General features: G+C 32.6%; 1 protein-coding gene across 2 annotated transcripts; it reads left to right on the top strand.

The window, feature by feature from the left end:
- Positions 1–1,646: 1,646 nt before the first annotated feature.
- On the top strand, positions 1,647–19,925 carry LOC143076415 (Na(+)/citrate cotransporter-like). 2 transcript variants are annotated; one of them, XM_076252170.1, is made up of 14 exons: positions 1,647–1,832; positions 4,626–4,775; positions 5,493–5,608; positions 6,458–6,606; positions 7,666–7,765; positions 8,557–8,730; positions 10,139–10,264; positions 10,927–11,019; positions 14,168–14,272; positions 15,052–15,137; positions 16,712–16,815; positions 17,704–17,865; positions 18,638–18,775; positions 19,729–19,925. In XM_076252170.1, the coding sequence occupies exons 1-14, from the start codon at positions 1,734–1,736 to the stop codon at positions 19,903–19,905; spliced, it is 1,779 nt and encodes a 592-aa protein (XP_076108285.1). In that variant the 5' UTR covers positions 1,647–1,733; the 3' UTR covers positions 19,906–19,925. The 2 variants fall into 2 exon arrangements, with proteins under 2 accessions (XP_076108285.1, XP_076108286.1); XM_076252171.1 differs by lacking the exon at positions 1,647–1,832 and adding an exon at positions 3,164–3,208.
- The last annotated feature ends 2,712 nt before the right edge of the window (positions 19,926–22,637 follow it).

Raw genomic sequence — 22,637 nt, 5'->3', positions numbered from 1 at the left:
TTTCATTAATATTCACTTACAATTGTAGATATTTTCATATTATTATCTCTCAGTTTACGTGCTACTTCTTGACACTAGGTGCGTTCGATAACATCTTTTCGCGGAATTTTCTTAAATGAAAATTGTACATTGAAATAATGTTTGAAATCTAAATATGAATTTGTTTTGCATTAGAAAAGAGATAACATTATTGAATTTGAAGCTTTGATGACGTCCATCGGTAGTTTTACTGTCGTAAAAAAAGAGGGTATAAAACAGAAAAAAATAATATAACATAATATGAATATAGCATAAAGTGGTGTCTTAAATCATATATGACACGGGTAAGATAAAACACTTGTATACAAGGCTAAACAAGAAATTATATAATATAATCATTATTAAGTACACAGCAAACATTATTAATCTCTGTTTGACATATTTGTATACCAACGACCATATTCTTTCAAAATGTAATATCAAACTCCATACTATTTCCAAGTTAACAAAATTATTTATTTGATAATTATTTTTATAAATCCATTTTCTGTCGTATGCATAATGCCATTATCAGTAATAGAAAAAGGTTTGTAAACATCGATTTGGAAAGGTAAAATCTTAAAGTTAATATTCAATACAATTCCTTATTAAAAAATTCATAATATTTCCTTTGATAATAACTAGTGGGCCGCTGCCTATCCTGTGGACGTATTGTTCACGTGAAACGTATCAATAATTGTTGTGTTCACTTGAAAAACCAGGTTCAATCCACAATTTTCCTCATTAGAAAATGCCTGTACTTAGTCAGGAACATGGGCTAGGTTTACAATAATTGGAACATATCCATTGTAATCTGAGAAACGGCTATCCTATAACGGTCAAACACTCGTGAAGACTTCGTAAACGTAACGGAGGGAAAATTTCAACTTTACAAGTTTGAACTCTCATTAGCTTCCCTGTGAGCAACAACCCTTTATCAAGGAAATCATGGTAGAAAATACAAGCCATTAAATAGCATATCAACTGTATGTGACACAACATTTTCGATAGTTTCGATATTAAATGCTCTTCGTCCACATATTTAATTTTGCATTCATATTGTTTTATTTTGACTTGAGCGTCACTGACGAGTATTATGTGAAGAAAACTAGCGTTTCATATCACATACCTTAAGTAATAGTTTACTACATGTGATCGGGAAATAGTCAATTTTTACCTATTTGTTGATAAAAGTTTTATAAAATAAAAATTAAAACAACTAAACACTGGATAAACAGTAATAAAAACAATCCAACATTAAAAAAGAATTGAAAAATACGAAAGGGCTACAATGGTTTACTGTAAATACACTATATCTATTACTAAAGACTGAGCTGCAGAAATCACAATAACAGACCGATGATAATTTGAACTTACGAATACCATGTATACCGTTTTTACTATTTATATCTTTATATAGTCTCCGATGGGTATTTGTGACATTATAGCTATTTAATTTAGATTGCGTCTGAAGGTGTTTTTTTCCCTTTTTTTCAGATGTATTTATGTTATGGCCTTGTTCTTCTTTCTATTATGTTACTTCATTTACGTGATAAAAACTTTTCAATTTATAACCCGAGGAATCTACTTAAACGTATCCATAGTGTGGTGTTATCTTTTAAATACATAAAAGAACTGCCATAATTTACGTGTATGTTGATCTTGCAATATATACGGTCTCTTTTTATGTACGACTTGATGCACTATCATATACTATGAAGATTACTAAGGATATTGCACGTGTATTTAATATACTTGTTGTTGTTTTGACGCCAGTCCTTTTGTTGCCGTTACCATTTGTTATCGGAACACAGGTAATGTTTTTTTTTTATTTATGTATAGTTTAATATTTTCGTTGTTTTAAGAGAAATATTAACAATGTAAAAATTCAAACTTTATTTTAATGACATAATTCATATCTTTGAGAACTCGTTATTTGTTAAATTGTTAATGATTGTCAAAATTTATTCAATATATGAAAAGGATTTTTATTTACCCGTGGGTTTGTTGTAAGTCCGCACTATTTTGATCTCAGCATCACTGATTAGTCTTCTGTAGACAAAACGCGCGTCTGGCATATCAAATTATAAGCATGGTACCTTTGATAAATATTGACACGACTGGGTCGATGTCACTGCTGGTGGACGTTTCCTCCCCGATATATCAGCAGCCCGGCAGTCAGCACGTCGGTGTTGACATGGATATCAATTATATGGTATTTTTTTTTTTTATAAATTAACCGTTTGAACTTTATTGTACTAAAGTTTTTTGATACATATACGATACATGAATGTAAATAACAAGACACAATATCGTTAGACTTTGTTTAACAGTCATTTTGTATTTTCGTAATTTATATCGTGTTGATTTGAAAAATTAATCCTAAATGACACGGATAAATTTATGACACCCTTATCTTTAACAACCCATCTTCAAATAATAAAAAAGAACATAATCGTTTCCGAGGGTATCACTACCCCAGTGGCAAGTACTCCAGTATTTGCATGCAAATTCGGATTTATGTTTTAAAAATTGATGTTACAAAATTTGGGAATCATGTTAAATTAAGGAAGATATCTCACTCATGCAAAGCTCTGATTTCTTACCCGGCTTTGGCTATATTTTGTTTGTCCGTTTGAGTTACAGCTCTTCATCTTTTAAATGAATTTTGTATTTTCAAATAATGGGGTCTCTAGCATCACTGAAGAGACATGGATTGTCGAAATACGCATCTGGTACCGACAAAAAGAGAAGCGTTTTCGTTAGCATACGTGCAAACAAAAGTTCTGTTGAATTGATTTCGCAATTTGTCAGCTATATGTAAATATGTAAATATAACTACGCCAAATATATGCGTTTGCACAGCGGAAAATGTTTTAAAGACATTTTAATTTACGAATTTTATCAATTGTATTTTAATTTTTTAAGCTTAACAAAAGGATATTATACATTTTCTTATTTTTGACAATATCTTACAAAATTGAGGATAAGAGGAATAATAAATGCTATCACTTATGATCAGACACTTTACATTTATCAAAAAACACACAGGTCAAATACTGGTGTTACATTTACATAATATATATACCTAATTCTTTAGGTGTGTAAATTCTACATTACAAACCGAGGGATGAATATGTCAACAAGTAAAGACAACTGAATGGATAGCAACACTTATTTCTTCAAAAATGTAATCTAGATTATAATATTAAATCAAGATAACCTGCGTATATTTTGGTATCATTATACATGACATAACAATGATGAGTGATGCATTATCTTTAATTTATACAATATGATCGGCGTTAAATCTTACATATTCTGCTCGTAATTTCAAATAATAAGAACCAGTTCTAAGATTGAATGAGATAGCTTCTATGGAAAACTTAACCGGCAAATATATAAATACACGTAACGCTTAAGTATATACTAAATTTAGTCCTGGTATCTATGATGAGTTTATTCAACACCACTGGGTCGATGCCACTGCTGGTGGAGATTTATTTCCCCGAGGGTATCACAAGCTCAGTAGTCGGCACTTTGTGTGCTGACATGAATTGTCATTGATATGGTTATATTTATAAATTTACTGGTAACAAATTTTTGAATTTTTTGAAATACTATTAAAGGCTTTTCTACCTCAGGCATAGGTCACCTCAGCTGTATTTGGCAAAACTTTTAGGAACTTTGCTTCTCAATGCTCTTCAACTTCCTACTGTATTTGGCCTTTTTAACTTTTTGGGATTCGAGCCTCACTGATGAGTCTTTTGTAGAGGAAACGCGCGTCTAGCGTATATACTAAATTTAGTCCTGTTATCTATGATGAGTTTATTTACTATGTCAGTGCAACCATCCCTGCTGATTTTGCGAAAGTATCTATGATGCGTTTGTTTAGAGCGCTTGCATTTCAACAACCGCAAACACAAAAATGCCACATAGTTATATAAATTAATTAGAAAGGTGATATTATGTTAAATGTTTGCATGAGGACTTCCTTAATATAAAATGACAACTTGTTGACGATTATACGATATTATTGGTAAAATATGAAAAAATCGTGCACATAAGACTAATTTGATGATCTATGCATTGGTTCAAGAATTGGATTATTTTTTTTCGCCTTTTCATATGTCTTTAAGATTTACATATTTTTTGTCGATTTGGATGTAGATTGTTCATAAACGAGTTAATCATTGATGGTATTTAATTTCTTCATAGTACAATTGTAATGCTTAAACCAATCTTTCTTTTTGCATTGAAAACACAAAACAACTAAAAAGATATGAGGTGTAAAAAAGGCAACAATAGTATACCGCTTTTCAAGAATTCGATTCATCAAAAGCAAACGTCAACATGCATTCAATCGGCCTATTTGATTACAACTAGCAATTTCCTCGTTTAATACAAGACATTTGAACTTCTATTATTTATACTGTGATATAAGTCAAGTTATTTTCAGACAGGTCTTGAAGAAAGCGTCGTCATTCGACTTAAGTCTGTATTCAATGTTACACGTTTTCCGAAAAATTATCGATTTATTTGCCAAATATAGTCCTAATCCTGTTTCTTGTATTAAATTCAGGTTTTATATTAATTTGTCATTCTAGGAATCAAAATGTGCTTACATAGTGTTTATAATGGCAATATACTGGATCACCGAAGCTTTGCCTATCGCAGTGACGTCACTATTGCCTATTATTCTGACACCATTAGTTGGACTTGGGAGTGCAAAAGAAGTTTCTTCACATTATTTGAGTGTAAGTTATTTGTACAGATATTATTTTATGTATGACAAGTCTATATTTTGAGAGGAAACACATACTTATTTGAACATTACAATTCAAACGAAGCAATCAAATGCAACAACAAACCAGCATCATGAACTGATTACTTAAAAGATAAAAGTATTGTATTTGAAGCTTTGCGGGCGTCCTCATATCATATAATGATATGACACTAAGTCTAGTACATTATGTTTTCCTTTATTATGTTGTTACATGTACTTGCATCGGTAACTTAACTGACTTAATACGAATTTCGCTTATTCTGATGGTTTGAAAATTTACACATTTAAGGAACCGGATTATCGAAGAAAAACGATTGAAGGGATACCGTTGAGTTAAACGTTTAAATTTGTGAATATTGATTTCGTAGATTAAAATCTGGAGAAACAAGATAAGTCTTCCCCATAATGCCATTTCTTATTAGTCGCGGTTTCCATGACACTCACACTGTCTGCACGCCCTTCTCTGTTTTAGTTTTTGCTATTCTGTAAGTTATAATTTCTCTTCGCAGTTACACTTAAACAAATAAGATTTTTAAACATAGATTAAAAACTCGTGTCTCTACCTTATATTTATTTATATTTGAACATTTTGATAGAAGAACAAATACTAAGACGTGTTCCTTGGACTGGTTAATATGTGTAACATGTGTATTGACTTAATTAACATGTAGTGTGAGTTCTGTTTTAGGATACATCCATGTTATTTCTTGGTGGACTCATCATTGCCGTAGCTATTGAACATTGGAATATACACAAACGATTGGCCTTGGCTATTCTAATGTACGTTGGAACTGAGACTCGATGGTATGAAAAAAAATAATGTAATGTGTACTGGTAGTTGGTTATTTGCAGTTTATGCGACATTTAAGTTGTTAGTATTGAAATAAAAAAGAAGATAAGGGATTATTTCGTATGAGACAACTCTCCACAAGAGATAAAAATGACACAGAAATTAACAACTATAGGTAACTGTACGGCCTTCAACAATGCGCAAAGCCTATATTGCATAGTACGCTATTAAGAGCCCGACATGGCGATGGAAAACAATTCAAACGAGAAAACTAACGGTCTTATTTAAGTCGGTTTAAAAATTACTAGTCATTTCATTTTTTTGCACGGTATTTTGTTTCCCAGAATACGTCTAAAAGAATATACAAGAATACATTTATTCAATTCCTTTAAAATGTTTAAAATAAATTCTGTGTTCGATTAGCGTTTGTCCTAATTGCACACTTCTAACCATATGTATAGTTTGCACTCGAAAACAGTATTTTGTTTTTCTTTCTACAATTAATATCTATGATCTTTGTCTAATTGAAGAATTGATAACTCTCTTATACTTAACGAAGAAAGATTTGTGAATTTTGGTCCTCAGTGCTCTTCAACTGCGTACTTAGTTAGGCCTTTTTTATTTTTATTTTGGATTCGAGCGTCGCTGATGGGTCTTTGTAGACGAGGCGCGCGACTGCCGTAAGTGCAAAATTTAATTTTGGTATCTATGATGAGTTTATCTAATACAACACTAACTGTAAAGAAATGCATTCAGCACGTAAACACATACATAACATACGTAATAAGGGCAACATTAATGCACTTAATGGTTAATTATTCATCCCTGATGATTACATACTAAACATGCGACAATATTTGAAGGTTGATGCTTGGTCTGATGTTACCCACTTGGTTACTATCCATGTGGATCAGTAATACAGCAACAACGGCCATGATGATTCCTATAACAAACGCCATACTGGTACAGCTAAAGGAAGCAAACGTCCCCAACGAAGAGATTGTAACAGAAGGTAGAACTTTGAATGTACATTATGTGTAAAAAAAATAAAGGGCTGTGTTTTTTCGTGAAGAATGTTTCATGTTTTGTGTTACCGAGTAGTTTTTATAACTTTAACAGCTAACAGTATGCTTAATTATCAGGCGAGTTAAACTTGAAGCTCATTCTATATCAAGGGATTTCTTTTGAAATTAATGGTCATTTGGTTAAAGTTAAAATTGACAGTTTATTTTCGACTTTGAAATTTCCTCTACACCTTTTCGTTTGCTTTTGCCTCTCTTAAAGATTCTAGGTTGAAAATGCACTCAAAACTAGCGTAATACGAACATTTGTAATCCCATACAAATTGGTATGAAAGGCATGAATATAGAGTCGTTATGATCATTTATTGAACATAACATAATCATTCATCGCTAGATTGACAGGATCAGCCTACCCTTCAAAGGGAACCTACGATCACCATATGCATGTGTTTATAGTATTAGTTGCTCAGTTAGATTCCATGCAGTGTGCTGTGTTTTTTATCTGTCCGAAGTGTTTGTAATTTTGACCTGACATTTTCGCTTATTCTTCGACTGATAAGTTTTCTACGTCAGAAAATGCCTATTCCAAGTCAGGAATATGACAGTAGTTCACCATTCATTTGATGTGTTTAAGCTTTAAATTTTGCCATTTGATCAAGGACTTTTCGTTTTGAATTTTTCTCGGAGTTTAGTATGTTTCCGATTTTACTTTTTACATGACTCCCTTGCATCATCCGTTTCATTTTAAATCAATACTAATTCGTGTTGCTACATTTAATCGAACGAATTATGCATTTGACTGATAGATGAAGCTATGTATACGTTCATCGTAAGATATTATAATTCTAAATTGATAGAGGAGAGGGACGAAAGATACCTAAGGGACAGTCAAACTCATAAGTCTAAAATAAACTGACAACGCCATGGCTAAAAATAAAAAAGACAAACAGACAAACAATAGTACACATGACACAACATAGAAAAGTAAAGAATAATAATATTATAATTCTAAATTGATAGATTACTAATCAAATAATATCTCTTCACAGTTTATGATAACGATGCACTTAAGTTAGAAGATATAGAAGTTAATGGTGTCATCAAAGAAAATGGTCAACCTACAAGTACCGATATAGAGAAAACAGATAAGTATGGAAAATCTTGTATATTTATTCAAGTATACATTGGAACTAGTTCTTATTAAACGTTAAAACATGTGTGCTACATGTTTATTCAAAGCCAAAAACAGGTCCGAAAACTTTAAAGGTACATGCCACTGATACAAATGTGTGCTACATGTATATTCGAAGCCAAAAACAGGTCCGAAAACTTTAAAGGTACATGTCACTGATACAAATGTGTGCTACATGTATATTCCAAGCCAAAAACAGGTCCGACAACTCTAAAGGTACATGTCACTGATACAAATGAGTGCTATATGTATATTCCAAGCCAAAAACAGGTCCGACAACTCTCAAGGTATATGTTACTGATACGAATTGCTCTTTTGTGTATCTTAATCTTATAAGTGGCTTAAGAAAAAAATGTATGCAGATTGTACTACTTTCTTTCCATATTTGATGAATTATTTTCATGAAAAGTTAGTATGATTTAAAAAAAAATTAACGTTGGCCGCTTTGCAATCAGCATTATTGTCATCATACTTATCATCATAATACCTGCCTCTTTTTTTCGTATGAAACATATTCCGAATAGTCGTTACCCACTAACACAAACTCGTAGTAATGATTAAATGTCTGCCAAACGCTTTGTGACTGGTGATCGCAATCTCTTTATTATCCCCCCCCCCCTTTTTTTTTTAAAGATTCTGAATTACTTTTTGTTTTTGCTTTTTGTTTAAAAGTGTTCCAATTACAATTACTTGATAATACTTCATGTGCTGAATACTTGTTCATCATTATTGTTCTATATATTTTCAGAACTTCAAATTACAAGGCTGAACCTGAAGACAACATGAATCAAACTGAAAGCAAAGAACATCTCGAAATATGTAAAATGATGTCGATCTGTATAGCACATGCCGCAAACTGTGGTGGCCTTGGGAGCTTGACCGGAACTGGTCCTAATGTTGTTTTCAAAGGACAAAGTGATATGTTAGTTTACCATTTACATTAATAATTTCAAATGTAGATTCATGTTATTGGCAATAAGTTTTAAAGTGACTTGTAATTTCTAGCCCCATACTTTGTTGTTAAAATATACGTTATTAAGGATCTTAGTTATTACTCTAGTTGTTTAAACAGTCTAACATATTAGATTTGAACATGCAATAGTCACTGTTATCTCTAATTCAACGTTATTTCAACAGACCAATACTCGTATGTAGACTCTGAACTGCAAGTTGGTGTTACCGTTTAACCCTTGAAAAAAGTGATGATAAACACAAAGTTATGTATTTATGTGACGTTTATATTATAACAAGTATTTTTTTCATATATAAAACATATTCGTTCAATTTATAGATACTTACAAGAATATAAATTGTGATGGAGTTTGTATTGATCCTATTTTATATATTTTTTGCGATGGCAGGAATATTTAATAATAAAAAAATGAAAACAATGCGTTTAATAATTTCTTGCGTCCGAAGAGCTTTTTGGATTTACCTTCATCAGGCACGCATTAAGTCAAACATTTGAAACCCGAAGACGTATAAGTACCGACAATTGAATTGTGTTTGTTATGGTGTTATTATTTGTTTTTATCTAAACCAATCTTTTGTATAAGAAAAGTCTTGTGCATACAGTTGTTTTGAATCATGTAAATTATGTATCGGATTTCTTTATCTTATCTTGGATTTTAGTATTTTTGTGATTTGATTTTTTTACGTTTTGAAAATAAAAATAAGAATAGATTGACCAGATCATGATACACCTAAAAGTAAACAAACACAAAGACAAACACCATAACACTCTGTAGAAGAACCTCGAGTATTTGACTTTACTGACAAATAAGAACAACGTAAATTGTATAGAAAAAAAGAGAATACAAACCACAAACGAAATAAACAGACAATAGCCCAGCACAAAATGGCCTATCGGATCCACACGTAAAAAGTAACAACAAATTCCACAAATCGGAATCTATAAATAAAAACAGGCCCATCTGACATACACGTATAAAGTGACAACAAATTCCACAAATCGAGATATATCAATAAAAAATGGCCCTTCGGACATACACTTATGAAGTGACAACAAATTCAACAAATCGGGATATATAAATAAAAATTGGCCCATCGGACATACACGTATAAAGCGACAAAAAAATCCCCAAATCGGGATATATAAATAAAAAAGTAACAACAAATTCCCCAAATCGGGATATATGAATAAAAAAGTAACAACAAATTCCCTAAATCAGGATATTAATTAAAACCCACATCATTTCTAACAACGACATTAGACATAACAAGATATGAAACCGGACCAACAAAATAAACTTTATCACTTGATACACATACGAAATACTTAAGATAACACTATGTTTTATTCTTTTAAGCATATTCGAGAAGTACGGAGGAGAATCGCCGGTTACCTTTTCGTCGTGGTTTGCATTCGGTTTACCAATATCTGCTATAATGTTATTATTATCCTGGATATGGCTTCAGTTGTACTTCTTAGGAAAGTAAGGAATATACAATATCTAACGTTATATTTATGTTTATATTGTTTTCAATATAGATAAGTGACATTGTCTTATTTAGAAAGATAAATCATGCGAAAACAATCTTTTTAATTCTAAGTCTTTAAATGTTTCAACGTCAACTGAAACATAGAAACCTCATATGTTCACGAACGGTCTAGTATTTATCGTTGTCGACAAGGTGTAGCACGTGAAATTCAATATCAAAAACATATTTACTGTAATTCTATTCTTTGAAATTTCTATTGCAAGAAGAAATCAGCAAAATCGCGGTACAGTTAGGCAAGTGTTAAAGCAAATAAGTTTTTTTTTTAATTTCGCGGACAGTAAGTCAACTGAGCTTGCGCAAAAACGTATAAGACAAGAATCGATAACGGTCTCTAAATTAAATTAGTTTTTCAAAACATGGCGTTATCTTTTAAAAAAGAGTTTCAAAGATAAATCTAGAGAGTACAAAACACTACAAGTTTAACAACAAATATTTCCGACTTGGTATGGTTTCAGAGGAACTGCGTCCCAATAATATTATCTGTTCCTTAAGTAGTACAGATGTTGTACTTATTTCCGAAAGACCATGTTTTTGGATTGTTAGTTAGAACTCCAGCAATGTTAACACATAATTTTTTTTTGTATTGTACTTGAAGAGGTTGTTTGCAGTTCTGTTCCGGAAATGCTGAGTCTAGGTCAAGAATCAAGTCGCTTTTGAGAAAAGAATATGCCAGCCTAGGCCCAATTGAGTAAGATTATGCTTTAGCTGAAATATTCATAAGTAGATAGATAAACTCTCTATTTTGTTGTTTTTCTCTTGCCTTTAATATGTTTTTTTTTGTGTTGGTTTCGAAATAAGAGGCGGTATTGAAACTTCCAAAGTTAATTTTGGATTTGTATGATACTTACTAAAACAAACAACCGTCATATTCCTGACTTGGAAGAAGTGAATTTGTAATAAGGTGATTTGGTTAGGGCCATCAATTGGTGACCACGTATTTACTCGTAGAGGTCTTAGATTAAATACAGCTACTTTGAATTCATTACATTCGTTGGATATCAACTTTCGTGGGTTTCGTGAATACAGGTGAACCACGAATTCAAATGTTCAACAAATAACATATTTTCAATGGGCTTTGTATACAATGCTTGGCAAAATCACGAAATCAAATATCAACAAATATGCAAATTTTCGGCAATCAACAAAAATTACATACCCACTTAAATATATGAATCGACAGTATCATGACTTGATTTCATAATTCTTCTTTATACTAATGTCGGAAGGACTAGTTTGGTGTACGATGAACCCCTAATAGGGGGGGGGGGGAGGGGTGCTAATTATCCATTACAAATGCATAGCGGGATCGGTACACATATATCAGGATGTTTTGTGTAGGTTTTTCACTAAACCAAGAGCTCTGAGTGATACGCTAAATACAGCAATTCCTTTTTATGTTTTATGGACATCAATTAAAACAAATGAATGTAATAAAGTTTCCTTTGAATTGAAAGTAAGGTCAGTCAGAGACCACATGACTTAGGAATTATAGTACGACCTTCAACAATTAGCCAAACCCCTACCATTCATGACCGTGAATTCAGCTATCTTAAACTAGGAAACTATCTGAAACGTAAATGAAGAAAAATATCAAACGACGAATCAAACAGCCGATTCATGTACACAAAAAAAGAACGGAAAAACAATATGGTAGACGATGATAATCAGGCTGAGGGGTTAAACTTAGTTTCGATCGCTGAACTCTCCATTAAAAGGGGTCACTGGTGTAACATAACCACATCATTAAAACCTTTACAAACCATTACGAAAGACTTTTCGTCCCCGAGGATATCACCAGCCCAGTAGTCAGCACTTCGGTGTTGACATGAATATCAATAATGTGGTCATTTTTATAAATTTCCTGTTTACAAAACTTTGAATTTTTCGAAAAACTAAGGATTTTTCTTATCCCAGGCATAGATTACCTTAGCCGTGTTTGGCACAACTTTTTGGAATTTTGGATCCTCAACGCTCTTTAACTTTGTACTTGTTTGTCTCTATAAATATTTGCTATGAGCGTCACTGATGAGTCATATGTAGACGAAGCGCGCGTCTGGCGTACTAAATTATAATCCTGGTACCTTTGATAACTATTGACACATTACAAAGAATAAATATTAAAAGACTAAAGACACAACGTCCCGAGATAAGAGCACTCGAAGTCACTAACAGCTGGTTATAGGCAATGACAACCAAACAAAATTAATCAAGCTGTCTACAGACTATTACATATCAATCAGTGAATTAATGGATTCAGCGTACATATGTGAACAGGGCCATTAAAGATATAATAAAGAACTTTTACTTTATTGAAATAATTTCAGTTCTATAACTTAAAAATACTAAATGTGTTGTTTTGAAGGCTGTTAATTGCATTTTAATATATGTTCTTTTTATTTCGGTTATTGTTTGTTACTGGTTTCGACTAAGAGTTTCTATTTTTTTTTTTTAATATTTTTGTGTTTTTAAGCTGATCTTTTGTTACCTGCATTACCATCAAATGGAGGTATGTAACAGAAAATATTAAGATGGTGATAATTACTAATGACATAACTATTCAATATGTTTAATTAAGGCATTCTTGTACATTGTCTTTCATTTTTATTATTTGTATATAATTACATTAAATGTATGTTTCACTCTAATACGTTATTCTCATTGGCTAACTGTACATCACGTGTTATTCCTTAAGCAGTTGTATCACACAATAAAACTTTTCATTCAGGATGACACGAGGTCCCACAATAAAGTGCACAGGTAAATGAAATAAAAACTTGATAAAAGGCGTGTTTTGATGATCCTATAGGTAAAAATGTTATTATAAGTATTGAATGCTTTTTTTTGTAACTTTATAGGGTTGTAAAAGCGTTGACCGTGCGCACATTTTTAGTATGAAGCGCTTCTGCGCTTCATACAAAATGTACTTCGGTCAACGCTTTTACACCCCAATAAATTTACAAAAAAGAGCATTCAATTCTTAAATGCATTTTGTTTCAGCTTTGATAAGGCCGCCGTATTTGGTCACTTTGTTCCCCTGGCATAGTTGTGGATAAAAATATACATTTTGTTTTAGCGTTGCTCAGGCCGCCGTAATTTGTCACTTTCTTCTCCTGGCATTGTTGTGGATAACAATAGACATTTTGTTGTAGCTTTTCTCAGAACGCCGTAATTGGTCACTTTGTTCTCCTGGCATTGTTATGGATAACAATAGACATTTTGTTTTAGCTTTGCTCAGGCCAACATAATTGCATTGGTCACTTTGTTCTCCTGGCATTGTTATGGATAACAACAGAAATTTTGTTTTAGCTTTGCCCAGACCGCCGTAAATTGTCACTCTGTCTCCTGGCATTGTTATGGATAATAATAGACATTTTGTTTAAGCTTTGCTCAGGCCGCCGTTATTGGTCACTTTGTTCTCTTGGCATTGTTATGGATAACAATAGACATTTTGTTTTAGCTTTGCGCAGGTCGCCGTAATTGGTCACTTTGTTTTCTGGCATTGTTATTGATAACATTAGATATTTTGTTCTAGCTTTGCCCAGGCCGCCGTTATTGGTCACTTTGTTCTCCTGGTATTGTTATAGATAACAATAGACATTTTGTTTTAGCTTTGCTTAGACCGCCGTAATTTGTCATTTTGTTATCCTGGCATTGTTATGGATAACAATAGACATTTTGTTTTAGCTTTGCCCAGGCCGCCGTTATAGGTCACTTTGTTCTCTTGGCATTGTTATGGATGACAATAGACATTTTGTTTTAGCTTTGCTCGGACCACCGTTATTGGTCACTTTGTTCTCCTGGTATTGTTATGGATAACAATAGACATTTTGTTTTAGCTTTGCTGAGGCCGCCGTTATAGGTCACTTTGTTCTCTTGGCATTGTTATGGATAACAATAGACATTGGCGATGGAGGTGGATGGCATAATATATTTCCACCTAAGTAAGTAAAACAAATGTGCTATATGTTTTCAATACAAAAAGCTTGATCTTTTAATTTCGTGTACTTGCTTTCGTTTCGAACCCCATTAACTAATTAGGGTATCGAAATATGATTCCTTGGGTTTCACCTCTACAAATAGTGATAGTTCTCATGTCAAAGAAGTACGTCCATAGATAATGATGCAAGGCATCATTCTTGTCCGTATTTAAATTTACAATTTTCTAGTTGTGGTCTAAACTTTCTGACCTTGATCACAGGAGATCATTATGCAAAATCTAATGTTTCAAACTATGAACTCTTTGCACTGAACACATATGAAATATTTTTTATTGGAGGTTAAATACACTACAATTTATCAATCTGATAAGTGTTCGTCAATCCATATAAAGTTTCCTAAGTTTACCTCTAGCCAATGTAAAAAAAACGCATAACAATACGAGAGAAGTCCGTGTCCGATGTCAGAATAGGTAACAAAAGAAACAAAACAAAATGACAATAATACATAAATTATCAAAGGAATATTAACAGTTACTGACATTCCAGCTCCAGAACTCAATTAAACTGATTGAAAGATTATGTCTGCATCATATGAATACCAAGCCCAATCCCTACCGTATATTTATTTAAAGCTGATATCATAACTTTTCAGAACAGTTTCAAACTATACTCCAGCTATATCATAATCATGTAGTTTGTTTATATTTAACTTTTCAGAACAGTTTCAAACTCTACTCCAGCAATATTATTATCATGTAGGTTGTTTATATTCAACTTTTCAGAACAGTTTCAAACTCTACACCGGCTATATTATTATCATGTAGTTTGTTTATATTTCCGTCAAGACTCCGAAATTTTTCCGAAAAAGGTTAGTATTAATAAATCTGTATTATGAAGAATTGTTTTGTCTACTAGAATAAAATGATAAGATCGTAAAATTACTTATGCGTTCAATATTATAAATTAAATCAATGTTTGTTGTTGTTGGTTCAAATGACAGAACTGTTAGTTAGAACCTCAATTTCCTCTTTAAATCAGTAAATTCCGTTGTGAATCGAAATTGTCTACAATTTTAACAAAAGGAAAATGAATCAATGAGGGTATTTACAGACAGTCGTCAAAGATAGACAGACCCATTTATTACCAAAATAGAAAAGAGTAAACAAACAAATAACAGTCGACAAACGAAACATATACAACTTAGTACTGAGGAGAACAATCCCTACTAAACACTTGGTAAGTCTGGAAAGATAGATAGATCATGATCACTGTTGATGCTAGTTTGACTGTATTCAAAAAAATACTGAACTCCGAGAAAAATGTAAAACGGAAAGTCCCAAATCATATGGCAAAATCAAATGATAAAGCACATCAAACGAATGGACTACAACTGTCACATTCCTGACTTAGTACAGGCATTTACAAATGTAGAACATGGTGGATTGAACCTAGTTGTTTAGCGCTAAACCTCTCATTTGAACGACAGTCGCATGAAATTCCTTTATATTGACATCGATGCGTAATCAAAGTGTCACACAAATAGGGGTACAACAATAACACAAACTAGACCAAAAACTAGTGTGATTTCAGGAGCTCTGGAAGGGTAATTATGTATTGTTCCACATGTGGCACCCGTCGTGATCCTTATGTTATTTCAAAGCCGGTAAATAGTCTTATTCGCTAGGTCAAGTTCGTGAAAAGGAAACGGTATTACGACATAATAATTGAGCATATCCGATATCATCAGTATTACGGATATCCCATAACAATCAACCAACTCTTGATGGCGTCCGTGGAATTTACGAAGTGATGATTTCAACTTCACCATTCGGAACTCTCGGTTTAAAATGACAAAGTCACAATTGGGAATCTGAAATCATCTCTTTTGTCGTAAAGGTTTGTTTCCAACCAGAAAGTCAATTTCTAGATATAAAACCTAATCAAATGGCAAAATCAAAAGCTCAAACACATCAAACGAATGAATAACAACTGTCATATTCCTGACTTGCATTGGTGCAGGCATTTTCTTATGTAGAAATTCTATTTATGCACGAATCACTAAGGGTTCACATATGCTTGATGCTTTTGCCGTCAATTTTCTAGAAATAAATTGACGATACACACAAGCAGAGGAGAAACTGAAAACTCTGCCAAGATGTTTTCCAGAAGTCGTTGCAATCTGTATTCATATGCGAATTTAAATGGCATAAATTCTATAGTCCTAGAACGTTTTGTGCGATAAATCAGGAAGATATCGTTACAAATTAGACGATACAAAAATGTTTGTATTCATAAGTAAGACAAGATTTGCAATATTTCTGTTTAATAAAATTAATATCTGTATTCAAAGGACAATTAAAAAATCTCATGATTTCTTGTTGTGAAATAATTTGAATATATATATATGAATTTTTAAATTTGCTCTGTTGTTTTCCAAAACAGGACCAATACCTCCTTTGCTTACGTGGAAGATAGTGGAAAAGAAGTTACCATGGGGCGTGGTTATATTGTTAGGCGGAGGATTTGCCCTTGCTTTCGTTAGTCAGGTGCTTTTTTAACCATGTTGAAAATTCAATCTTTACAAAATAACGATATATTATCGATCATTTACTACTGAATATCAGCACTGATCATATTAATTATGTTAATGGCTTTAGAACAAACAATATTCTGTATTGTTGCTAATTTGTTTATCTTACTGACTGATAATTTACTTTCTCATCACAGTAGAGTGATATGAAAAATTAAAGATAGAAACTAAGGGCGCATGTTCTCGTTGTCAACGAAATTAACATTGTCGTCATAAATAAAATAGCTATAAACAGATTGTTTTTAGGCAACACAGATCGATTGCTGTTCTCACCATTTCCGTGCCGGTTAAGCGTGAAGATCAATCTCCTTGAGATGATCAACGATAATCTAAAATTATTTAAGTTTACAATATGATGCGATGGATACTTCATTGATAAAATATGAAAAGGGACAATTTAACCTAGCAGGAACATAACGCTTATTGGTCATATACGTTTGTCTTCCTTTAAATTGATGACACGATTCGAATCACTGGTTAAATTTTAGTTTTGCGAATGTGTTGCCTACAGTTGGCGATTTACACGATCTATCTTAGTTTCCTACTAAACGAAATAACCAGCGATATAGTTAAAGTAAAGTCAATATCATGGTCATGATGGTACATGTATATTAATTTTCACTTTCCAACATTTTTGTTAAATTTCCATCGATCGTTATGAAAGAAACATTAGTTTTCCTGTAGAGTAAAAGTTGTATTCTGAAATATTGTATTAAACCAGCAGACAATTTAAGAACTAATAATGAGACTAATTATTTCAACCTTTCAAATAACAGAGTTCCTTATTGTTTTCGAATATGATGTTACAATATTATATCTTTATAGACGATGCTATTTTTTGTAGGAATATGGATTATCCAAATGGCTAGGAACACAATTGGCTGTGTTAAAACCCCTTGACCCATGGATTGTGAATATGATATTGTGTATTATTGTGGCGGCAGCGACAGAGGTCACAAGCAATGTTGCAATTTGTACACTCCTGATGCCGATTTTGGCTGAACTAGTAAGTATATTTTAATATGTTATTTTAGAAGCACGCTTGGACATGTTTTTGGAAGTAAACGAATACAGATGATGGAACATGGTTGTCGGAACACAAGGACTCGTTTCATTTGGAGATCCTGCAAGTCCATTGTATTTTGTTAGAAACTAGAGTGTGGTCTTTTCTTCGACGAACGTATAATGTAAAAGAATTACTGTGGCCTTGAATGAAAAGATCATGATATATCCAGCCAAACACAGAAATAGTTGACATGTTTAAGCGACGCGTATTTAATAATCAATAACAACGTTTAAGTACTCATTTATGCTCAATGTAAAACATCATGATCAACTGACTTAAAACACACATGTACACATACAAATAACAAGAATGTGTCCTCAGTACACGAATGCCCCACTCGCGTTTTCATTTTCTATGTTCAGTGGACCGTGACATTGGGATCACAACTCTAATTTGGCATTAAAATTAGAAAGATCATATCATAGGGAACATGTGTACTAAGTTTGAAGTTAATTGGACTTCAACTTCATCAAAAACTACCTTGACCAAAAACTTTAACCTGAAGCGGGACATACGGACGAACGGACAGACGGACCATACCAGAAAACATAATGCCCCTCTACTATCGTAGGTGGGGCATAAAAAGGACGACGTGAAGATTTTCAAAATTCAAGTGCTTTATTGAGATCAATCTATGAATCGTCCGAGTATAACGTTGAATTAAGGTATACTGTAACAATTATATTTACAAGCATTTATTATATATTTGTAGTCTTTACAACTGGAAGTTAATCCGCTGTACTTCATGTTTCCGGCAGCTATTGCGACATCGTTTGCTTTTATGTTACCCGTGGCAACACCGCCAAATGCTGTGGTGTTTGCCTATGGATACCTGAAAGTTATAGACATGGTAAGAATTGTTGTATACAATTTAAGATATGTGTACTAGATAGTAGATTGATTTAAGGAATGACTTTAATATTTTTTCTGTCAATGAGGTGCACATTGAATAACCCATTTTAAACTGGAGTAAATAATGAAAAATATATTGATGACTTCAAACCACAAGACAAAGTTATGTCTATGAGCTGATAAGCAAAACGAAGTCAGACAAACAGAAGACGGGTTACATTCAAAATTAAATTATTGGTATATTAACATCAAGTTTGGTTTATAATTCATCCGGAAATGTAGAATAATGGTACTTTAACTAAAAGGTATTTCATAATTGGTATAATTTATCTGTTAAATACACTTCATTGGTCATTTATGAAACAATGCAACAATCACAATGTGAGTTTATTTTTGGTTCTAATACAGTTGTTTGGTAATTTCTCTGACAGAAATTCATTGTGATTTTTTTTTGTCCGAATACAGTTGATATGTTATTTCTTTACCAATTAGAGCAATTGTATTTTATTTATTATTCCTAAAAAAAGTGGAGAGTAAAATCACAAAAATACTGAATTCAAACAGGAAAGTTCCTGATCAAATGTCAAATCAAACGCTAACACTGATGAATAACAACTTATTCCTGATTTGGTAAATGCATTTGGTTGTGTAATAGTGGATTAAACCTGTTTTTAAAGCTAATTAGCCTCTTACTTGTAAAACAGTCGCATCAACTTGCAGTATATTTACAACAAGGAGTGAGCAAAGCAAGCAAACACAATAAGTAAAAATGTCCCAAATAAAGCTACGCCACGAAATAGCCTAAATGCAGTGCTTAAAAGTGGCATTAAAACACCGAAAATCCATAATTAAATCAAATTTAATTGATTATTTCTCGAACAATTAGTACATATGATAACAAAAATAACTACATTGATAAATAAGATGTAACATACCAATGTTTTATTCCAGGTTAAAGTTGGTTTTTTGATGAATATACTTGGAATAGTTGTACTGGTTATAGGAACGGAGACGTGGGGAGAAGCTGAGTTTGGTTTCCATAATCAACCAGACATCTTTCAGCATGGACTAAATAACACTGACATTGTAAATAACACTTGCATCTGTAACGGAAGTCAACTTTTGTAAAAATAAAAATCCTATGTTTAGACCGAAGTCAATTCATCTTTGTTTCATTAAGTATTTGCAAAAGTTAAATAAAAAAATTCTGAACTCAGAGGAAAATATAATCGGAAAGTCCATAATCATATGGCAAAATCAAATGACAAAACACAACAAAAACGAATGGACAAGAACTGTCATATTCCTGACTTGCAATGGAACATTGTATTCGGCTGGTGATAGTTTTTTGTCTGTTTGGATGGGTAATGACCGTTCTCTCGTTTTATAAATGATGGTTGTTATCTCTTTTTGTTGGTTTACTGTTTTTGTCCTCTAGTCGTATGTGTAATGGCCATTATCACCTTTTTTTAATTTGTGATGGCCATTTTCACCTTTTTAATGTGTGATGGCCGGTTTTTTTCCCTGTTATATGTCTAATGACCGTTTTCACCTTTTGTATATGCACTGGCCGTATTCTTTAGTTTTATATGAAATGTCTGGTTTTTACTGTTGAAAGTCTTGTTTTCTGTTGCATGAGCTATAAACGTTTTCTCCTATTATATGAGAAATGGCCGTATTCTTATGTGAAATAACCGTATTCTTATGTGAAATGGCCGTTTTCTCTGGTCTTATGTGTGATGGCCGTTTTCATTTGTTATGTTTGAAATGCCCCTGATGTTTGATGGTCATTTTCTCCTGATGTATGTAAATTGGCCTTTCTTTCCAATTGCATTGTAATTTCGTTTTTTTTGTCTGTTGCGTATTGTCGTCTTCTCCTACTGTATGTTTAATAGCCGTATTCTCCTGTTTAATGCGTAAATGGCCGATTTCTCCGGTTTTACGCGTCATGACCGTATTCTCTATTTTAAAATGAATGTTTTATCCTTTTGTTTGTGTAATGGCCGCATTATTATGTTTTGTGTATAATTCCCAAATGTCTTCTGTTGTATGTACAACGGCTGTTTTTTCTCCTGTTGTATGTCTAATGACCGTTGTCTCATGTTGCATGTGTAATTGCAGTTTGTCTTCTTGTACACGTAATGACCATATTCCCTTTTATTATTAAAATAAAAATGATTATATCATAGGAAACATGTAGACTAAGTTTCAAGTTGATTTGAATTCAACTTCATCCAAAACTACCTTGACCAAAAACTTTAACCTGAAACTTGCACTATCATTTTCTATGTTTAGTGGACTATGAAATTGGGGTAAAAACTCTTATTTGGCATTAAAATTAGAAAGATCATAAACAAAATTATCATAGGGAGCATTTATACTTAGTTTCAAGTTGATTGGACTTCAACTTCATCCAAAACTACCTTGACCAAAAACTTTAACCTGAAGTGGGACGAACGGTAGAACTGACGAACGCACAGACCAGAAAACATAATGCCCCTCTACTATCGTAGGTGGGGCATAATAAAGTGCCGATCCTAAATCACTATTTTCACTGAATATACTATACTTTTCTAATGTAAAATTATAAATGAACAGAAAAACAATTCATGATTTTGGCATAATATTAAATGGATTGTTTTGAAAACCCTGTGATATAGTAAATTGATGCAAGCTCGTTCATTTTTGTTAATTCATTACACAAATGCGTGTTCATTAAAAGAAATTATTTTGCATTTTCAAGTCGAAACGTTTTTTTTCCATCGTTTTTTATTCTACAATGGTAATACTCGCATATGACAGTGAAAATGAATCACCTCGATTCGCACGTTTTCTATACGGATGACATGTTCACGTGGAGTAGTACATTTAAGTAACTTTACAACAATCATCCTTAAGTCACACTGTTCATGAAATACTTTGGTCTATATGGAGTGTACATTTTTTCCAGCTTACTAGAACATAATCATAAAAGTTGTATAAAACAATTGACGATACAAAAAAAAGACCACTATTCTTGTTACAAACATATTCAGTACTACAGATACATGTATATTTAATAATTATTTATCAACTCAACGATTCTTAGTTAGAAGATGCTGCACACGAAAGAGGCTAGATATGTATTGGAATATTTTATATTGTAAACAGCATAATTAAGGGTCTTATGGAGAAATACATATTGATAAACAAATAATAAAAAATCAGACATTTTAAACCTGGAAGGGAGCGGGGTTGGTGTGATCGCTCTTAGACTGATCGGTTGGCAGAGTCTATTTGTTCTTGTAATTTTCATTGTCATACATTCAAGATCACCTCGATCAAAAATATCACAGTTTTAATAACCGCTTTCTCATACCACCCTAATAGACGAAACAAAGATTGACCCATTTACCACGTACCAACGCTGCATGTGCTATGATTCAGATGATTCTTATTTAGCTGTAGACGCAAGGACGGACTTTCGGATTTTTAAGGCGGGGGTGTCGCGGGGGATGTGGATGTGCTTTAATACTCAATTGATAGGGGGTGTCGCTTGGATTTTGTCAATCCGATCGTTTATAGAACATTAGATTTTAAATATGTATACCTTTTGATAAATTGCGTAGATAAAAACAGGACCTTTTTATCATATTGGTAGGAGTTGTTTGTTGGAAAAACAAATGGAATACCAAAGGCTCAGATTCCGAGAGTAATGCTGACTTTTTTTACGAGATTTTTAGCTGTGAAAAGAAACATGGAATTTCATATAACAAATAATGAGAACTTTTTTGACAATATCATAAATTTCTGATAGTTTTCCCAAACTATTCATATATTTTCAAGTTAGGAAAATAAACTCATAATAGATACCAGGATTA

The sequence above is a fragment of the Mytilus galloprovincialis genome, chromosome 5 (assembly GCF_965363235.1).
Source record: "Mytilus galloprovincialis chromosome 5, xbMytGall1.hap1.1, whole genome shotgun sequence".
Classification (NCBI taxonomy): Eukaryota; Metazoa; Mollusca; class Bivalvia; order Mytilida; family Mytilidae; genus Mytilus; species Mytilus galloprovincialis.
The sequence above is the reverse complement of the archived record's forward strand: the minus strand, read 5'-3'. Positions and strand labels throughout refer to the sequence as shown.